The following is a 21,764-nucleotide window of genomic DNA, read 5'->3' on the forward strand; positions in this document are numbered from 1 at the left end:
TAAAATTAAAGGAACCAGAGATAAAAGGCAAATCAATTAAGTAATAGTTGTTAATTCAAGAAACATTGTGATATAATAAAACCATTATAAAAGATTAACATAAAATCCCAAGTTATTAAAGCATACAACAGTCTTTCTCAAACTTTAGTGAACTACAGCCCAATTTGAGACCTGGAAATCTTCTGGGGCTCACCAAAACCTTCATCCAACTGCATGAGACTTGGAACATTTATCTTCTTATTCTTATTTCATAAACAGAGAATTTCAAAGCAAATGTCTAGTTTTGAAAGATATTAATGCCACCAGAAAGTGAGCCACCAGCATTGATTTGGATTTAACAGGCATTCCAAAGTCAACTATATTTTGTTTTAATTTCTTAAAATGTACATTGTGACTCCGTAAACCCTTTATTAGTATTTAAGTACTTAGTATTTTAGTGCTGTATTAGTGTTAGTATTAGTACATGTAATGGTTAATTTAACACCAGTTAAGCCAGGACACCTGTTCATCCCAAAAAAGTTAATGTTGAAAAGGTGATATGTAACTTAAATCTTCTAGCTGTGTTTTGGTACTTCTTGGACCATAAAAAGGCATTTTAGATTGTAATTGTGTATTTTATGATCATTTAAAACTTGAATTTATTTTTCAGAATTTTATTTATGTTTTTTTATATGTGAAAAGAGGCCTCCTGAGGCCCACCTGCAGTAGCTCCAGGACCCATCAGTCTGCCCCGGCCCACACTTTGGGAAGCGCTGGCCTATAAAATCGGTCATAAAAAGATAAAATGGTCATAACTAGAGATAAATAAAATCCTAAAAGCCCTGGATTTAAAAAATGTGAATGGAAAATAAAATATATAACAATGATTGTGATAATACAAATGAGCATAAATTATAAAGTGCTATGTTAAAGCCAGACTGAATAAATGTGTTTTTAGCTTGTGTTTAGAAGTCTTGATATTCTCAAGTCCTCTGGAAGGCTTTCATTAACACTGGTTTGAAATGTGTATCATCAGACTAGGGCTGTTAAGGTAAATTGCTTTAACTGCAATTAACTACGATCCACAATTAGTGCACTAATTTTTCCGTGGTTAGGTTCATGTATAATCTTCTATCTACCTGTTCAAGCAGGTTTGTATTCAAACATGACATCATTTTTTGTTTTCACTGTTTTGACAGTGAAAAAAGCCAAAACGACACAAAAAAATCAAATGCAAAATAGTAGAATTTTAAAAAGCAATTAAAGGGTCAGAGTAATTGTGATTAACTACAGAAATCCTGAGATTAATTGTGATTTAAAAAAAAGAATCTTTTGACAGCCCTAAAATTTACCATACAATACAAGTCAAAAGTAATGACAAATCTGTCAAAATCGTTATTCATATCAAATATTTTTCATGTATTGGGTTACCCATTACTTCAAAATGATTGTTTTAATTAACTGAACAAAAATATCTCCGTTCAGAGGTGTTAGATTACTTAACTGGCCTTTTTGTACCAGATTTTGTCATGAATATTGACGATAAATTGCAACAACGCTGTGGTAGAAAATATTTAAGGACAATAATATCCAGCAGAATAAGCTTGCTACTTTTGAGTGGCTATTTTATGTAAAAGGAATAGTTGCTGAAGTAGAATAGACATCAGAGGACACGAACTCTTAATTGGATTACAGGTCATCCTGCTTGAGTGGCTAAAGGATTAGCATTTATAAAAAGCATGAATGGGGAGTGGGGGATGCTGGGTAATGAAGTTCTCTTAGCAGTTAGCGGAAATGACGCGCCTGTTGTGTTGCTTGTAGCTGGGTGTAGTTATGCCGTCTGCTGTGCCGTAGTTGGATGAATCAGTCGACGTTGACAGTCCTTGGGATATGACTGTGCTTTTGTAGTACAGAGCTAACTTTAGCTAGAGCGCTAGCAGGTTTTTAGGATTACGTTAGCTGAAAGAGAGTGACTCGAGTGCCAACGCGTTTTCTGAACAAACCCGTGCTATTCGTTAGCCTTATTATTTTTATACGATGACGCTAATATAATGTTATTTTTTCCGGTTGGAGGAATCTACCACAACTTAAGCTAGATGGCTAACGTTAGCTAGCGTGTCATCAACTTGTGAATCTCATAACTTGGTCAGTGTGTGGGCCATAACAACCTTTGAATTCATCTGAGAGGGTAGCTAGCTAGGGGAATCACTAGCCGTTACATAGCCAGGTAGCATAACAACGTGCACTCGGAACCCGACGGACAGAGTTGAATTAGCTAGCATTGCGAGGCTAGCTATTTTGATTCTGTAACATGAAAAAGGCTCAGTCTGACACACTGGGATTTGTTCCTCAAAAAGATATCGTATACAACAAACTTCTGCCGTATGCTGATAGGCTAGATGAAGAATCCAACGATATTTTGAGTAAAATTAAAGGAAACTTGTGCCGAGCTGTCCAGCTCAGAGAGATATGGCCCGGTGTGCTGTTCTGGACAAGGAAACTTTCCACGTAAGTGACACTAATCTTTAATATCCGCTGACATTTGTCGTTCCCATCGTAATGTTTTCAACTTTAACCCTCTTCTGCTGATATGACTGCATTTTGTTCTTTGTACAGCGCCTTGTTTTTCAACCTCCTTGGACTTTTCACATCTTACGCCGTAACCACCTTTAAATTAAATTACTTTCATGGACTTACAACTAATTGATTAACAAACCAGAGCAGACAAAACATTCATGTGATATTTAAAGGACACCTCAAGGCAAAATGTTAGATATGATCTTTGTTAATGTTTTTGCCAAGCACTTAGAGCTTTATGTAAACAGCTTTCTATAACATCAAATGTCCTTCCTCAAACAAATGGGTTCAAAACACACATCCACATTAAAATCCATTTTAATTTGAAAACAAATGAAAGCTCAAGGGGTTGAAGTATGTAACTAGTAACCCACCACATTTTAATAGAAATGTAATTAGGTTTAATTTGATAGCACTTGCCAAAGTGAGTAATAAAAATTGTGCTACAAGGTAGGGCTGGGAAATTAAGCGCGTTTTCAAGATATTTTAATATTAGGGCTGTCAAAAGATAAAATTTCTAATCACAATTAATTTTAGAATTTCTGTGGTTAAGCACAACCTATTTATTGCTATTTGTAATTGCACTATTTTACATTTTAAACTTTTCGTGTGTAATTTTGGATTCTTCTACCACCTTGAAGTAATGGTAATTGACTTTTAAACATGTTCTTGGTAATGAAACAAGAAACTTGTTATGGATTGAAAAGAAAATAAGGGGAGAGGTAAAAAGTCAGTGTTTGAAAACTCTTCTGACTTGTCCACTGAGGTCTCTGAGTTTTTTAAACTGAAATGAGACATTAAGGAGCAGTGGTGGACCTATTTACATCACTTTGGCTACAGGGAGATGCTGAGTTGGCTTAAATACGTTGTGTTGAAAGAGAAATACATATGATTCTTTTTAAATTAGTGCACTAATTGTGGACCTTAATTTATTTTGGTTTATGGGATTAATCTTGACAGGCTGAATATATGATATTCTATAGAGATAAAGGTACATCAGTGTTGCTTACATTGATTGTTTCTGTTGATCTTGCTATAGAGAAAAATCGAAACCAGGCCTAATGCTCACTAAAATATTATTTATTGTAAGAACCACTATCTACATATGCTTACTGATACTAAGATAATCTATTTGAAAGTTCCTCTTTCTGGGGTAAATTTTTACAGGCTTTGATCTTTCTTAAAGGTCCTTATTTTCTTTTAAAATAAAAGCAGATCTGGATCTAATTTAGTTGTGGTGGGCAACAAATCAACCTTGAATTACTATAAATTACTGAAATTGTAATATTACTATTAGAATTTTGTCTCCCCACAATCATAAAAACAACATAATACTGATTACATGATTTTTCTGCCACTTTCTTTGCTTTAGTCCTTCTGTTCATTGGTCTGTCATGTAGTAAATGTTTTATGAGTAGTCGTGTTTGATAATAATGATTTCAGTAACAGTCAAAATAATTATGAGATCCTGATTTTTTTTTTCCATAATTGAGCAGCTCTATCGCAAAGTATATAACCTATAATTGCAATCAGTAATATATCAGATGCTTAGAAAGTCAAAGGATAAGGAACCCCATTAAACAATGGTTTATTCAAAGAAAGTCATTAAAGCACCATTTATTGACTGATAATTAAGAGGGGGTCTTGCAATAGAAAATACGCCCTGTTATATGATTTAAAGAGGAAATTGGTTATTCTGGAGCCCGGTGTACTGTTTTAGTTTTCAAATTTAAGATGATAGTAGCTGACATGTTCCAGCCTGAGGATCTCAGGCCTCATCATATGGCTCGAGGACGGCATTTAGCATACTGTTTGCTAGGCTAACAGTCTGTCTCTAGTGCAACTGAACACTCTGGTCAGTGACTTGCATAAAACTCTCTTGCAGTAGCTTATCTGTGAGGGTGGTGAGAGCCTGTATTGCTCAATAGCCTGATGTTGTTTTAGAGGTCATTAAATGTTGGCTAACTGTTTCTATCTAGAAACTACAAACCAGCCGTTGTACCTGATTAGGGACAGTCTGTGTTTCATAATGGCCGCAATAGACTGTAAGATACATAACCTGACCCGGCCAGTGCAGCACAACAGTAGGTCATTGTCATAACTTTTTTGCTGCTTGTTTTCTTTTAGATTATCTTTTTGAAGCAGCAAGTCAGATGATTTTTCATGAGATATTACAAAATTCTTGTCACAGAATTTGATTTTTATGCTCTTATATTTAGTTTCATGCGAACTAGTTTCAGGGGATTTTTTAAAAACACAGCTTTTCATATGAAACTCTTTTGTGATAGAGCAGAGTTGAGTCTGTTTATCAAGTGAAGATTTAATGTCAAACAGATAAGGCATGCTATTCTTTTTCAAGAAACCTGTGTCCAATAAAACCCATCCTCATTTTCCACCCTGTGTGTTTTTTTATTTATCCAAGAGTTGTTTAGTAAGAATCACATCCCACTGCACTGAAAATATTGTCAACATTAATGGTGGATTACCTAGAGTGCTGTTTCATTTTGTTGTCCTTGGTTGCCGGGCTGTCTTTAATCCGTTTCAGTCCCCATTGCTGGCATACTGCTCTGTCCAAGAGTGAGTCACTGCCGGCTCAGAGAGATGGAAAGTTTACTGTGAGGTTGACCCAGTTTCGGTTCACTGGTATTTTGGCATTTTAGTAGTGATGAAAACATTTTTGATGGTCAGTTTTGATACAGCTTAATTGAGTTTTAGCTTTAGCTGTGATTTTTAGAAACAACTCATGTACATTAATATGTTGTAGATCTCAGACTGTTGTGATATAAAACATGAGCACCTAATGTGCTGTACTAAAGGTTCACTGCCCATTATCTATTATACAGCTCAATATTGTATAGTTTTTTTTTTTTTTTTGTTTTGTTTTTTTTTTAATATCTGTTCTTCCTGTTTGTAGATACATGAGACTGTATGGACGAAAGTTCAGCAAAGAAGACCATGTCCTATTCATCAAGTTGCTCTACGAGCTAGTGACGATCCCACGACTGGAGATCAGCATGATGCAGGGCCTTGCCCGGCTTCTTATCAACCTCCTCAAGTAAGAATGGGCCCCTTTTGTTGTGCTCCAGTGTACTCAATGTTTCCTTTGTGAGATTTACAGCAAAGGATCTTTTTGAGTGTTTTTTGTTCAAATGTTTAAAACTCAATACTGACACTGCACTGTGCAATCGAAGGCTGTATGATGAGCCATAGTCTTTGTGTTTATTCTGATCTCTCTGTATGTCTGACTCATATGCATCCCTATGATTCATTCATAGAAAAATCTGATTCACATCTTTCTGTATTTCTTATTTCATCTCGCAGGAAAAGGGAACTACTGTCGAGGGAAGACCTTGAGCTGAATTGGAGACCGCTGTATGAGTTGCATGACAGGATTCTTTTCTCCAAGACTGAGCATCTGGGTCTCAACTGGTTCCCCAAGTATGCTTCTCGGTTTTATTGTTACTGTAATTGTTGTTTGTGCTTTACAAACATACTTAATGATAGAATTTTTAGGGATTTATGGATTTTTGCCAATATATTTCCAAACTCATTTTAGCCTGCACCAATGTATATACATGATTTTTTTTATTACAAAGAACACCAAGTTTCTATTGTGCTAGAGTTGGATTGTCATTGAAACCAATTCTGTCAATTAAACAGTGGTTTGTAGGATGGTATCCAGAGGTGAACATGACTACTTGAATTAAAACAAAACAAACACCCCCAAATTCTTCTGAAATAAAAAATGCAAGCTAGTTGAAGTTCAGACGTAAAACTCTAGTTCCAGGAACATACTGAAAAGTTTAAGGATTGAAGGTCCATTAATTCTGCTTTAAAGTGCATTAACGTATAATACATTCTGCATGTGTGTACAGCCAATTTATCTGCAGAAATGTACATATCTGCCAGTATTGGTGATTGTCTTTTTGTGCCTTCATCAGCTGATTTGAAGGAGGAGATCACATTTGCTGCATTCTAACTGCATGCATTTTGGTGGTTGTATGGTATATCTTTACTTTTGTAGCATTTTTCACTCAAAATTGCTGCTTTTTTCCTTACTTTAATTTTTTTGTACCCTTAGCAATCATCAAGCTCTGACAGAAATCTGGGTGTACTCATATATTTGCTTTTTCAGTTAAGTCTGACACGCACCAAAAGATTTTTAACTGATTTTTTAATGCGGGCGACCCTAAACATGGTGACATATCATGACAGATTTGTTCTTATAGTGTGGTGTGCAATGAAATGACCAACACAGCACACCACACACTAGCAGAGTCTGTACTCTGAAAACTCAAAATATTGCAGTCAAACACAGCTTCAGAGTAAACAAGCTAAATGTGGCTAGCTGTTAGCTGCCTGCTACATACATTGCAGCAGCAATTTCAGACCGTCTCCCTGCCTCGTCTGTTTGATTGTGATATGTTTTACAGGACACATTATCTAAACATTCATGTTGTTGCCAAAAAACATCAGGTTGGCCCTCCATTTCTGAGGTCCATCTAACTTTACCCCTCGCATTTACAATCATTACCATGGCTGTGTCTGTTGTGCTTCCTCCTTCAGTCAGCTTTCTTCCCGATCGGCTGTTGTTCTGTTGCACATAACAATACTCCTTGTGTCTACTCAGCTGTCCTCGGTCTTCGCCTTACACAAGAGGATTTTTGATGATAAATAATGAGCAGTTTAGAATGTATAATTTAAATTTAGAGCAACTTTGATAATCAAATGAGCAGAGTGCAAGAGCACAAGAAAATCTTGAGGGTGTTCGTTAAGATAATCTTGAGAACCATCTGATAATCAGGCTTACAGTGACTTTAGGCAGAATGGGGGAATCGTGCTGAAAATTGGCATTATTATCTTGTGGTGTGTGCCAGACTTTACTGTGAAAATGATGTTTAATAGTGACAAAGAAAACTTCAGTATTTAAACTGAGCATAAACATGGATTTTTTTGGCTTACTCTGTTAACCAGTACATTGCTGATCATTTCAGAATCATGATTCCATATCATTTGGGATAGGTTCTCTTTTGTGTTTTGAGCTCCATTTGTCATGTAATTTATCTTTGTGATGTTCCAAGCAAATTTTTTATTTAGTTAAATGAAAATTGTAATTGAGACTAACCAGCTTGTTTAAATGGTAACTCAATCAAACTTGAGCCCACTTTATTTCAGATTGCTTGCAGGAAAAACAACATTATATTGGTTTTGTAAGCCTAGCTAATATTTGTTTGCAATGCCAACCTCAGTCCTCCTTGCAGGTAAATGCTAACTGTGCTGAATGTGGTTATGCATCGCTCCGCCTGGTGGCAGCTTATATTGCCAGATGTGCTTTTGTTTTGAGATGCCAAATTTGTTACTCTGCTTGTTGACATATGTGCAGTAGAGCCAAAGGAGAAGGCTCATTAACAGGAGCTACAGCCCGTCTATGGCTGCTCAGACTGTTGGCAAGTGGCTGGGATTGCAGTTTCAGCAAATAGTTTGACCAATACTAAGGGCCAACATGTAAAGATATTATACCACTGGTCCTAGTTTTAACTAGCAAAGGTGACTGCTCTTACCTGTTTTGTTGGCTAGTTGCAAGTCTCTCTAAATTACACACCAGTAATTACATAAAATGCCTAACTGAATGTTTTAAGATTCTAATTGTTGTTGTTGTTTCTGAGATTTGACAACTTTAATGCAATGCAATGCAAATCTGATTATTCATGTTATTACAGGAAAAAATTTCCCTAAAGAAGTGAAGCCTTGAGCCTGATTTACTTTAAAGGTAGTACCTAGGGTTTCACTTGTTTGAATGAAAACAAATGATATTACTGGACCTCTTGTTTGAGGCCAAGGGGGACATTTTTATGTCAGTTATCCCTCCTAACTGTGTACTTTTACGTCTACTATCCCCTTTAAACTAGGGTTGGGTATTGATTGAGTTTTTCCAATACTGAGACTTTTTAAATGGTGCTGGTCAAAAAATTTTTGAAGAAGAGAAAAAAGTGTGCCAAAAGTTGGCAAGTGACCAAAAGCTATTTCGGTATCATAAATGATTCAAAGAAATATCTTGAAGATGATACCATTTGAACATAGGATAAGATTTTTTTTTATGTCAAAGGCTCAAGACAGGCTCATATACTAGCATTGGAGCAGAGACAAACAAAGTAGTGTTAGTCTGTGTGACAGGGGTAGGATAGAAGGGCAAAGCACAAAGTGATTGAAAGATGTTCATGCTCTGCTGAAATAAAGCAAGCGTATACACAGTGAATCGCACAAATTCCATAACCTAATTTTGTTTCTTTGATTTTGAGTGGCAGGGGTTGTGTTGGGGTAGTGGGATACCTAAAATGGAACATCAAAATCTGCTTTGTATTTTGGTCTGGTAGGCATCGGATGTGTTGGTACCAGTACCATGTAACGATACTCATCCTTTAAACTCCTAGAATTTCCCTATGAAGTTCTTAGCAAGCAGTGCGAGGTGCTCTTTTATGGTGCCATGGGAACATTGTGTGTTTACCACAGAAATGCCTTGCTAGTAGCACATCACCTTTACGTCACAGCTGATGAAAACAAGCTGCTTTGGCTGATTACCAGCTCACCTCTTTCAAAACTATACTAATATATGCAAACATAATACACTGATCACTTAATAAATTGTACAAGTTGATGCATAGTATGTTCATATTTAGAGAGATTGGCACTTTTATGTGCTGAATGTGTTCTTTATGCCTTTGTCTCCTTTCACATTCAGTTCTCCACGGCCTCGTTCATCCTCTAAACTCATAATGCTAAAATTGGTTCAGAGGTGGTAAGGACAATACTTCTCTTTGTGTTTTATTTTTGAAATCGTCTTTTGAGGCACCTTTTTACATTGCATGTGAAAACAAAAACACCCCATGTGCAGCTTGTGACAGAAGAAAATTCAAGACTTCATCAATGTTAACATTTCACCCATATTGGAGACTGTCGCACTGCAGCTAAAAGGTGTTCTACCCCTTTCCTTTCCCCCATTTCAACAATAACAGAGTGTTTACAAGCAATGTTTCTTTAATATATATTTTTTTTCATAATCTGTCTTTTTTGCTTCCTGGTATTTCATCTGTAGCGGATTATGTGGCAGTGATATTTTACCATAATGATAAGAATCATTGTATGACTAATGCAGTTAGAGATTTTATGTTATGTAATGCATACCATATGTTCCTCTATAAGCTCAGTAGTGGTAATACACAACGTTCATTTTCTATTTGTGCCAATATTCCAGGGACTCTCTGGTGTCAAAAATCCCCTTTCTTTGCTTGGTTTAAAGTCAGCCCCACATGCACTGCTATTCTGCATTTTTAAGAGGAACAGTGACGCACACACTCTTGTCACGTTTTCTCCCCTCCTGGTTTGTGTTGTGGTAAACGTGCAGGCTTTGAACTCCAATCCAAAGGTCATGTAGTTTAGTGTGGGGTTCCCCCTTCTCCATGAGTGTTCGGGCACTTTGTAATGGGAAACTTGGCTTGACTACTTCTTGTTGATCTTGGACATGCAGAGCATGAGTCTGACCCCAGCCTGTGACATGTGGGTTGTTTGCTCACAGTGCTAACCATTTGTAGACCCTCCCTGTTTAACTAGATGCTGTTTGCCTTGCAGAGGGTCCCCAAATATCCCTTTATTGTTAGAGTATTACACTTGGAGTATGCCTTTCTACAAGTGGACTTGGATGTCGTGGGTGTAAATAACCAGTTGTTGAGTGGGATTGGCAGGGCTTTTCTAACCAGGCATGGCTTGAGCTTGCATGTCAGCAGATCGGTGGGATTGTGAGTGGGGAGCTCAAAAGCTGAGGATATATTGGTCCTGGGCTTTCAGCACTGTTATGTGACCTGGGTGTGCAGTCTATATGTGAACATAATCATGTCAAGAGTTTGAGATGTGTGAGGCGTTTTATTATTAGTCCGTAATCCAGAGCCAGCTCTAACAACCAGGTAAAGCTGTGATGTATACAAAGGAATGAGATGATTGAACATGGGCATCTGTCCATGCACTTCAGTTCATCTAGGAAATAAACCATTCCTTATAGCCCAGTAGTAGAGTTTTACATCTTTTTTTCCCAACATGTCAGCAGGTCAGATTTTTGGTCATACACCTATAACACGTACAAAAACTTTCTGTTTGCATGCAATCAAAGTGAAGTTGCATTGGTGTGAAGATAGTTTAACCCTAACATCAGTTTTTCAGTTGCTGTTTCGACATGCCATGACATTCCTCTTGTATTCTGTTACAGCTCTGTGGAGAGTGTGCTGAAAACCCTTGTGAAAAGCTGCAGACCGTAAGTACATTTCAATCTCATTAATGTGTCTATTAATAGAGGTATTATAGTCTGAGATTCAGTTGATTGTATTAAAAGCAATTGATTAAAGATTTGATAGTAGGTAGGGGGGTATATCAGAATTTTACTGGTATGCAAAGTTCAACTGATTTGAGAGGAACCACTAAATGCTGTTTATATAATTGGTTCTGTAGAGGATAATGAATTATGGTGTTGCTTATAAGGCTTCACTTAATTGCTTCACCACTTTGCAGCTTTGCTGCCACAAGCAGGTCCCTGATTTTGCTCACCCTTGTGTTGTGGCTGTGTAGATATCTTAGGAGAGCACCAGGATTCGTTGCTCTGTTTGCACTTAGCCAGATAATCCTATTATCTCATCTAATTTTATCTTGTGTGAGAGAGATTCCTGTTACGGTGAGAAGGGAGAGTGACTCGTGGGCAGCCGCTGAGACTCTCTGGATCAGCTGAGGGTAAGAGGAAAGGAGCCTTTGTTGGAAGTATCAGTTTTTACAAGGTGTCCTGTGGATTTGGAAGTGCTGAGAGAGGCCAGGTGACCTGAAACAACCTGTTGGGTTTACACGAGCATGTAATGATGCATGAGAATTCCCCTGTGGGAACCCCAGGATTTACACTAGCCCCTAAAATGTACTGCGTGTGTGTCTTGGAATAGTGTCATTAGTGATGCATTATTATCCAGTATAAACATTTAAGTATCAGAGCTGGGGAATATGGATGAGATATCATATCTCTATATTATAAACTGAATGGAAATACAACATCTTGACTTTTTCCCTGTAAAGATATAACACATATTACAAATGTTACAGGGAAATCTTTATTAAAATATTACAATTATCACTTTTTACATGATTCTAGTTTAAAGGGATACTTCAGCATTTTGGCAAATTTGCCCATTGCCATAATTCCTATAGTCTTAGTCATAGGTTTGTTTCCTTTAGTTGTCGGTGCAAGCTGTTTCTAGATCTGGGGGGACTGATATACCAGCTGCGCAGCTAACGCTATGGAGACACACCGTATTTTTGGCTTTCCCTCATCAAACTCATCAAATACACTATCCAACAACTCCAAAACGCTCTTGTGGACAAGTTGTGACCTGCACATTCACCATGCTATGAAATAATAATGGAACCTTGCGAGACGGAGATGTTTTAAAACTAAATGCAAAGCCGGAGCTACCAAGTAACTACGGCACTGCCACAGGCGTGCACTGTGTCACTCCGCCCAGTGGTTTACTCGTAAAGTAATTCCGAGTATTTGCTTCATGTGTCGTAATGTTACAAAATTAAATGTTATTATTTCATAAATAACAGTCCCAGAAATAACTAAAGTATAAAGGCATTATGTGAAAGCGTGGGTAGCTCAAAGTGGGCCTTGAAGAGATTGAGCTTTAATTTTGAAAGTACACCAAAGAGTAACTGTGTCCACATTTCAGGACAGACTTAATAGGATGCTTACCAAGTGCGGTCTGTCCATCTTCAGCTCACAGATCTCTGAACTTCTGGTAACTCGTAGTGTAAACTATGCAGTAAAGTAACTATGGTCACAGTTTATTAATGCCTGAAAAATTAAACTGTTCAGGACTGTTTATCTAAATATGAGCACGTTTAGACACATCACTGCCGTCAGCAGTCAGCTGCCCCTCCACCACACATTCAGAATATTTTAAAATATCTGAATCTAAATGAAAATTTTAATCAAATTTGTGCCTCAACAGATAGTCTACTGTGGTCAAAAATGGGATATAGCATATACCTGGCATGCTTTCTCTCAGATTTCATATCTCGGGTTCTGAAAACGTATACATGCACAAACAGAAACCGTGGCACTCAAATACCATGTAAACACAGTCACCGACTCACCTCCAGAAAGAAGAATTAAAGCGCTTAAAACTTATGCTGCCTGGGATCACACTACAACCAGAAGTGCTGCTTTACAGTTTGACTTTAGAGAAGATGAAAGCATGGCTCCATAGCGTGGTGCCATCCCATGACGCTCAAGTATGAGCGTGTCTAAATAACGGCTCCTTTCTCTTAGAGGTTCATTGTTTGACAAATTATGCCTACAAAATTTACAGGAGATCTGTCATAGCTTTTATAGCATCTTCGCTCACAGGCACTGGTGCTTCTGCTGGAAACAGACATGCACCCCTAAGGCATTTATTATTAACATGTGCGCATTACACAACTCCATCTTCATAATGGTGATTAAAGCGATACCGTGGCTAATTTTGAATACCCAGGGATACAGTATTACCAACATCAGCTATGTCAGTATAAACTTTATTGTCTTACACTATACTTTATTTGAAAATACATTGATATATCTTTAAAACTTGAGAGGTATTGTCCAGTCTTTTTAAATAGCTGTCTATGCTTTATGAGCATAACACTAAGATACAGATTGATCTGATGTGTTTGCGTATGACCCACTGATTAAAAAATGAGCTAATGATGGTTTTAAGCAATTTTACAAGGACTGACCGCTTGGTATGAATAGACCTTGGTTTTCTAATAGTCACTCAGTTATGTCTAGTTGTCAGCCTTCAGGAGGAAGTTGAATGGGTTCAGCTGTGTGAGGATGTGATATGTAAGAGACCTAAGAGGCTTGTCGTTTTTGTCGTGCTCTTTAAGCTGCTCTGCAGGTTCAGAGGACATTTATACCTTGTCATAAGCTGACAAATGATAATAATAACATTCTCATCATCAGCGGTGATTGGCTTAAATGTACAAGAAAAAATGATCCAATTGCTGTCTGTCTCTCTCCATACAGATACTTTTCTGAGAGTGCAACTCAGGAGATGTTGGACGAGTGGAGGCCGCTCCTTTGTCCCTTTGATGTCACCATGCAGAGAGCAATCAGCTACTTTGAGCTCTTTCTGCCCACGACGCTGCCTCCAGAGCTGCACCATAAAGGCTTCAAGTAAGAAACTTCTCATCCTCTCCCACGTATGGTTGTGGCCTAAGATACCGCTCCAGTCTGGAGGCAGTTTAGCGATTCAGCCTTGAGATCCGGTCCGTAGGAGAAAAGATGAATGAATCACAAGCAGGGCTGTGTCGGTTGTATATAAAGGCAGAGGATCCCGACATAGACGTCATGATGCCAGCCTCACAGAGATGCCTTTGTGAAAAATGTGAGGGGGTGTTTTCCATAGCGAGAATCTAAAGCAGGGCTTTGAAAAAGAACCAGGTCCCAGTTCCAGTTTTCTATTTCCTCACATAAAAGCAGAAATACACATACTGTGTCCTGTTCTCTTCTGAGTATTTGTATTGCTTGTAAAAATGAACACACTATTTGTATTTACTTCCACCTTGTCTGTGTCTTTCTCATCTCACTACACCAGTGTGGAGACGAAGTGAGTGATGTAATGCTGGCAGAGACTTCCCTTAAATGTCACCACCTAACTAATGCCTTAATAATGTTACAGTGCTGAGCTGATGCCACAAGGCATGATCACTGTCTATCCTTCTAGTACAGAAGGACAACAAATCGAGTTTTACCCTGTTCTACCTCAAACTTTTTGTTAATTTATTGTCCACTGATTTATTAAAACTCTTCTGTTTTCCCCCAAAATTAATCCAAAATGACAAAGATATTCGTGCTAAGACTCTTGGATGTTTTATCGGACTTTTCCAACCCAAAAAATAAGAAAAAAAGGCCTATAAAAACCTATATGCTGGTTTATTTATGAATAAAGTTGACCACAGTATAGCTATGTTTCAATGTGTGTTTGAAATGATACAATTTCAGTTTATTTTCATCACTGATAGTACTGAAAAGTTCAAAAGCTTGAAAAAGATTGAGATCATCCGTCATATTTTTCACACAATACAGTCTAGACCTGCTGTCTTTGTAATGTTTTTCTTAACACTGAGATTGGTTATGAATTAGCAGTATACAAATAAATTGGTTAATTGATTGATTAATTGGGTTTAACCCCAGAGAGAAAGCAGTGACAGACCATTCAGTCTCACACGTTTCAAGTTTACATGATGTCTCATTGAGTTGCTAAAGTTAAGTTTTATGTGTCTTACAATCCAGTGTTTATTTTGACACCCATTTAAAATTCGGTCTAAAGGCCTTTGCACAATAAGGGCGATGCAAATAGGTGACACAAAAATGCCAATACATCTGAGGTTAACTTTTCTGTTCACATCAGGAGTGACCCAATTTTCTAACAAATTATGCACAATCTAAAAACATCTGTACTGCGAAAGTCTGCAGTTTCTGGGAAACTGAGATACATTAGTGTGGAAGATAAAATGAGGTTTCTGCCTCTCACTCCTCTGGTCTGTGCCAAACAGTACTTTTAGCACAGGTAGGAGGCCAGTGCGAATTTATTTCAGTGTGTCATCCAATGTGCTGGTCCCTCTTTTCAGCCAAGATAGCTGGGAGAGGGGCCCAGCTTTTCATTCATTTTACTACCATAATTGGCATTGTGTCTTTCTGTCTGTCCATCTGTGTTGATTTGCACTTCACACTGTCACTCCAATTGTCCTTGATACCTCTCAGAAGACTTCATGGGTGTACTGGTTTGAAACTCATGCCATGAAAAAATCCTAAATTTCTACAGTTTGTCATGAAAATGAAAAAAAATGTTGCATCTTTTGCTTCAGTTTGCCCCCCTCCCTGTCCCCCATTACATCATTTTCCCTGTGTAACACATACGCTCACTCCACCACCATGCCAAAGAGGAGACGGCCTCCACTCTCAAATGCTAAAAGACAGGCGGGATTGGAGACTTTGTTGTTAAATGTATCACTGGACTGAAGTCCTGTTTTCTTGAAAACAGCTCCAGCTGGGCGCATAGCACATTTGGTTTGCATGGACATGTGTTGGGCTTCTGCCTGTGTCCCGCTATCACCAGGCTCCATTATATCAGATTAAAAGACTTAGAACTGGCTAGCGACAGATATTTATATGGAAAGGAGAAGAACATCAGTGTTATCGAGAGGAGGATGTTTTTGCTCTTCTGCCTACCTCAAAACTCGTCTACATCAGGCAACAGAGAGCGTTATGATGGGACAGGTGTGTTCAGGAGTGAAACTTTGAAAAAGTTGAATATGATTTGAAAAATACCAGCTGCAGTTTTTAACTGCAAAATTAGCTGAGCAGTGAATCAAAATTTAGATGTAATTGCAATATGGAATCACACAAGGTGCATAATTGTTTTGTGAAGTTGTGTAAAAACACCAGTTAATACAGTTTTTTTGTAATATGAAAAATCATCAAACATGCAAAACTTCAAGTGTCTATTTTTCTAATATATTTTGGAAAAATAACTACTATCCTTATTTGTATATGTTTTTCTTAATCAAAATGAGATTTACATTAAAATGATCATTCCCTCCACTACAAAAATTCATATCAAATTTTACTAAAATCCTATTGATGTTTAAAATTCATGACATGTTTTTTGTCATTCTCTTTCTCTGACAGGTTGTGGCTCAATGAGTTGATTAGCTTATGGGTGTCAGTACAAAACCTTCCAAGCTGGGAAGTGGTGAGTGAATGAATTTGCTTAGAAAATGTCTCAGTGTCAGCATTTGTTTTGTCCTGGTGTAACATATCCTCCTTCTCTGCAGCACCTGGTCAACCTGTTCGCTCGTTTAGCCAATGACAACATCGGCTACATTGACTGGGACCCTTACATCCCAAAGGTTTGTCACTTTTTCTTCTTTCTTCTTTCTTCTTTTTTTTTTTTTTTAAAGATATGTTTTTGGGCCTTTTTGGGCCTTTATTTGGATAGAGGAGGACAGTGGGTAGACTCAGAAACAGGGGCAAGAGTGGGGGAGAGACATGCAGCAAAGGACCTCAGGCCAGATTCGAACCCGGGCTGCCCGCGTATATAGTGCGCGCCTTAACCACCCGACTACCGGCGCACCCCACTTTTTCTTCTTTCTACTAGCCAGCACCCAGTTTAGAACTTGGTTTGTGGCACACGCCCTCGTGGGTGCTGACCTCTTGTGTTTTTGGCTCATGGTGTGTGTTTCATCACCGCCTCTGCTGCTTGTCAGAGAAACAAACTCTCAGGTTTCCTTGTTGATGCTGCTCTTGGTCTTGGCCTGTCTCTTTATGTTAGGAACTGACTTGCATCATGCTTGGACGACTGTTTTGATCCATGATTTCTGACAGCAGCAGTAGGTGTTACTGATGAACAAACAGGGACATTCCAGAAAAAGATTAGTGAGGGGACTTCAGGTTTATTTTTGTCTTTAAGGGCAGCAACAATGATTCACTTTGCACCAGAGTGTACAGCTATGTACAGCTATAGTAACTTGTGATGGACGTTTTGTTTGAAGTAAGAGCTCAACATAGATCTATAAAGGCTGCATGCAACTAGTTGATTCTTTCTTCTCTTACACCACAGGAATATCTGGTGAGCTAACCTTTCAAACCATCAAATATTTTGGTCTTTGCTGCCTTTGGTCGGTAGGAGGAAATCTGACCCAAAATCATGACAGTTAACTTGTGTGAACCCTGCTCTAGCTGACTGAACATGATCTGACTGCTTAGTGTTTTTTTTTCCTCTTAGGCAGTCTTTTACTTATCCAGGAAATCTTTTACATATTTGGCTAAATTTGCGTTGTTCTGCAGGTATGAGATATCTTAGGCTTTATAGTAATCGAAGATGAGGTTGTAGACCCAAGCCCTGTGACACTTTGCCTCATCATCCGGCCTCCATGCATTCATCACCCATCTGCAAGTGTGGCAAAACAGAGGCGTAAATACCCTGCCTTTAATTGGCAATATTTAAATACCATCTAGTAATTATTTCCTTTTTGTTTTAGATCTTCACTAGAATTTTGAGGAGTCTGAATCTCCCTGTGGGGACCAGTCAGATGATGGTGCCACGATATGTCACTAACGCCTATGACATCAGCCATGTGGTACTGTGGGTGTCATCACTCCTGGTAAGATGATGATACATAAATCAAATGTTTCCTGCCATAATAATCATAAGAATCATCATCATTATGACTTCTACTGTGTACATTTTAGGGGGGACCCAGCAAGCAAGCTCAAGCACAGCTCAGTGGCCTTTTCAACAGCATTACATCCTTTTTCCACCCGTCAAACCATGGCCGCTGGTTGGTGAGTGTCTTCTTTCCTCTTTTGGATGTCTGTAGGGTTAAACAAAGGCTTCGGGAGACTGTCTATTATAAGTGCAGTGTTAAACAGTTCAAATTTCATTATGACTGTTCAGTAGGCCTGCACAGTTGGTTGAACTTTTACTATGAGCAAAATGTTGGCCTTGCCACAATCAGAGAAACTTGATTTATGGTGATCATGCTCAAAGATTAAGTGGCATTAGATAAAATACATTCTTACATGGAATAAGAAAAGGTTGGATAACACTTAGTTGTCCGATTGCTTGAGGATAAACTCTCAACACTAGGGCTGACACATTCCAGTTGCTTGGCTGATTGGTTGGTCGATAAGCTCTCATCCGACCAGAAATTGCGGGAGCACACAGCTGAGTGAATGTGAGGGATGAGAAAGACTGCTGGCAGGAGAGTGAGAGGAGCCTGCAGCGCTGGGCAGTCCAGGGAGAGAGGGACAAAATCACAAACACAGCAGTTTTTGTCATTTTTCACCAGGTTACGCCCTAAATAACTTAAAAACAACACATCTTTAGCTCACGACAAAGGTGTAGGATGTTTAATTTTCACACCAAAGTGGCGCTGGAATATTGCTGCCCTGACCCCCAACACAGCCTACTCCTGCTGCCTGTAAATACAAGTATTAAGTCCCTTTATCATGTCATTAAACTGTACACATTATTGCTGAGGGAGAGCAGAGGATGCAGACAGTGATGTCTCCTAGCTTAAAGTCCCCCGCTGCAGACATTTTTTCACTGCACCTCTGTTAATGAACCATGCATGTTGTCTGATATGTATTAATGCTTCTAAATAACACAGTGCTGGCTGGAACAGGTGGTCCTGTTACTAGTTATAAGTATAAAGGAAGACAAAAACAATTATGTCCGAGGTCATTTTATTGGTTATTGGGTTCTAAATAGTTATTGTGCTGTGATCACAGGAATTAAAGCCTATGATTAAAGGCAGGTGCACAGCTGGTTGGCTCTAAGTCAGTTTTTATTTTAGTAAGAAATAATGAGGCTATGAATATGCTCAAAAAAGCTTGTTATGCTATTTTTTCCATCAAGACAAGCTTCTACCTTTCTAATAAATATTAAAAATTAGAATTTTCTTTAAGCCCCTGAAAGACTAGTTTAACTCTTCATTTTTATGCATAGCATGACATTTTCATAGCTGAATTAAACTAATTCACAGCGAAAGTTTGACAAGTAAATCATTATTTATGAAGTGTTTAATGCTTTAAACCTTCAGTTCATCAGAGCCCTGCTGATGTGTTTTGATCAGACCTGACAGCTTTTTGAGCGAACAACCCCACTGTTGTCATTCAAGTTTAATTTAAATGAAGTTCAACTATTGATTGGATCGAGGGTACAAAACATCCTGTTTTTGTTATGAAAGTCTACCCACTGAATACTAATACTTAATGTGCAGAACAGACGAAAACACTGTAGCATCTGTAGGGGAAATATCTGTAATGTTTATGTTGCTTATAAAAGTAGTTCAGCAGAAAACATTTGATTTTTGGGCCTTTGAATTACTGACTATTGGTGTTTTGTCTTCCTACTGATTGAAAAAAGGATGAAAGTATCAATCTTTAATAAGACACAACTTTCGGGTATATTAAAAGTTTGCAGTTTGTGTTGGAAATTGATCTGTAAATTGATAGGTTAATAAAAGCATTACTATGCATTTCAGATGGAGAATAATGTCATGTATTGAACTCTACAGGAATCATGAGTCATGGAGGTTCAACTCCCTCCAAGCTAATTTTAGTAGCTCGCCTTTCCAGCTTGTTCCAGTGATAAATCCAGCACCATGTCCACACAGCATAGTGTGCCACATGCCAACAATATTTACAATAACAGAGTGCGTGTTCGCTCGTCATCATTTTTCTAGGAAACTTCCTGAATCTCGTTGGCTGTCTGGGCTTACATCAGCACTGACTTCAGAAATAACAAGGGGACATGTGAGTGAGACGGTTGAGATGCTATTAAAGGACACCGGGCACGGGGCCATGCATGCCTTTCTGTTTTTGAGGACCCTCTTTGACTGGATAAAAAGCAGCAGCGTGTCCTCATACACATACCTGGTTTTGGCAGTGGGATGAGTTTGTTTGTACTCTAGGCTGTTGCTTGGATGCATGTGAGAGGTTCATTCAAATAGCTGTAGTGTCATTATGTGTAAACCATGTTTTCCATTCAACTTAGAGTCAGGATGTACTACTGACATCAAGTCACATGGCATCATGGGTAACCAAGAATAGCTGTATCTTTTCAAAGTGTTAGCTGAGTCATCGCAGCATAAAATGTGGAAATTATTACTCATGCTCATAGTTCATAGTCTGATTAAATCCTAGTTGTAAAACTTGGTCAATAGTTGTGTATTACCCAAAGTAGATAAAGGTCTGTTCATGTTCATGTTTGAAGAAGCAGGATGAGGTGCAAACACAGAAGCTAGGCATGTTGACTCTCTGTTTCATAACAAGTCAGCTGTTTTGTTTGAAAGTGCTGTAGTAAGCTTCAAGGAAATCAAATATGACTTTTTTAAGATTTCTAGGATTTGGCTTGTTTCCTGTGCTTTCAAACAGCTGGTCATCATGTAGATTTCACTGTGTTACTCTGAGTGATTTTGGAGAATGAACTAGCTCGACACCTTCTGACAACTTCTACTGTAACGCACTATTATGAAAGATAGAATTAGGGCTGCACAGATAATCATATTTTTAATTTTATGGTGATAAGAGCATTTTCAATAAGCACTTCGCAAAAACCTGAATTTGTCACGATAGAAAGGATTTTTCTTATTTTTAACAAGCAATACATCCTGAGCTACCAGCTACCTGAGGATTAGTTGTCAATGAAAATAAAAGCATTTTGGATTTATTTTGGATTCAGAAGAATTTAGGACTCATGCAAAAACATATTGCACTCATAAAACAAAATACTTCATATTGTTTTTGCAATATTGAGCAATATGATCCAGGTTTGGATTAATAAGTTGTTTGCAATCACGTGATCCCAAATGCTCCATGGGGGTCAGGAGGTGGGGGACAGCTGTTAGGAATGAATGGGAATGGAGTAGAGATGGTACTTTGCAGCTCTAAATGGATCTGTATGCTGCATTTATATTCTGAAAATTTCTACATACATTGCGTATATCCCTATATTTTACAAAAAAGTGGGGTTTTTCCACAGTTTAAATTATTTACCTGGTGTGGAGGCAATCATTATCCCAAATTACTCTTTTAGACCTTGTAGTATCTAACGTGGTCTATTTGGAGGATGGGAGAAAAAAATCTTGAGAAGTCTTTGAGAGGCAAGCTGAGCCAGTTTAACATATAAAAAATCCTAATTTTGTCACAAAAATGCCATTATTGAAACTATAAACGGAATAAACCTTGTGGGGAGAGCGACTGGGTAATGATGTGCCATTCACGAACAAGCCTGTTCTACAAAACAGCTGTTTAATGTGAGCTACTGTAGCAAGGTCCCGTTTGAGCGCCAGTTTTCTTTCCTCCATCCTTTGTCGTAATTTAATCCACATTTAAAAAGCCAAACTTGTAGGAAATTAGCTGTTTGGGAGCCAAACAACTAGCTCTTCTGAGCTAAGCCAAATGAACTGGATCTTTTAGAAGAGACAGATTTCCCGTCACAATAAGCAAGCCTGGATGGACATCAGCTGAGGGAACATGGGTAAGGTTAGAGTTTAATGCTAAACCATGGCAAAGTCTTATTTCATTGTGATTGTGAAGTATTTTTCTCCTATTGTGCAGCTTTAATTTAATA

At 38.1% G+C, this 21,764-nt stretch overlaps 1 protein-coding gene across 2 annotated transcripts in view; it reads left to right on the forward strand.

Moving 5' to 3' along the window:
- The first annotated feature begins 1,846 nt into the window (after nt 1-1,846).
- Nucleotides 1,847-21,764, forward strand: part of psme4a (proteasome activator subunit 4a) — a 47,167-nt gene continuing 27,249 nt past the window's right edge. The window contains exons 1-10 of one of the 2 annotated variants that reach the window (XM_041789135.1): nt 1,847-2,487; nt 5,471-5,611; nt 5,878-5,994; nt 9,296-9,352; nt 10,814-10,858; nt 13,649-13,798; nt 16,316-16,379; nt 16,462-16,536; nt 17,668-17,790; nt 17,879-17,971. In XM_041789135.1, coding sequence (XP_041645069.1) covers nt 2,291-2,487; nt 5,471-5,611; nt 5,878-5,994; nt 9,296-9,352; nt 10,814-10,858; nt 13,649-13,798; nt 16,316-16,379; nt 16,462-16,536; nt 17,668-17,790; nt 17,879-17,971 — 1,062 coding nt within the window. In that variant the 5' untranslated portion in view covers nt 1,847-2,290. The remainder of the gene's footprint in view (nt 2,488-5,470; nt 5,612-5,877; nt 5,995-9,295; nt 9,353-10,813; nt 10,859-13,648; nt 13,799-16,315; nt 16,380-16,461; nt 16,537-17,667; nt 17,791-17,878; nt 17,972-21,764) is intronic. The other variant, XM_041789136.1, reaches the window with a different exon arrangement.

This window comes from Cheilinus undulatus, linkage group 6, assembly GCF_018320785.1.
Source record: "Cheilinus undulatus linkage group 6, ASM1832078v1, whole genome shotgun sequence".
Lineage (NCBI taxonomy): Eukaryota > Metazoa > Chordata > Actinopteri > Labriformes > Labridae > Cheilinus > Cheilinus undulatus.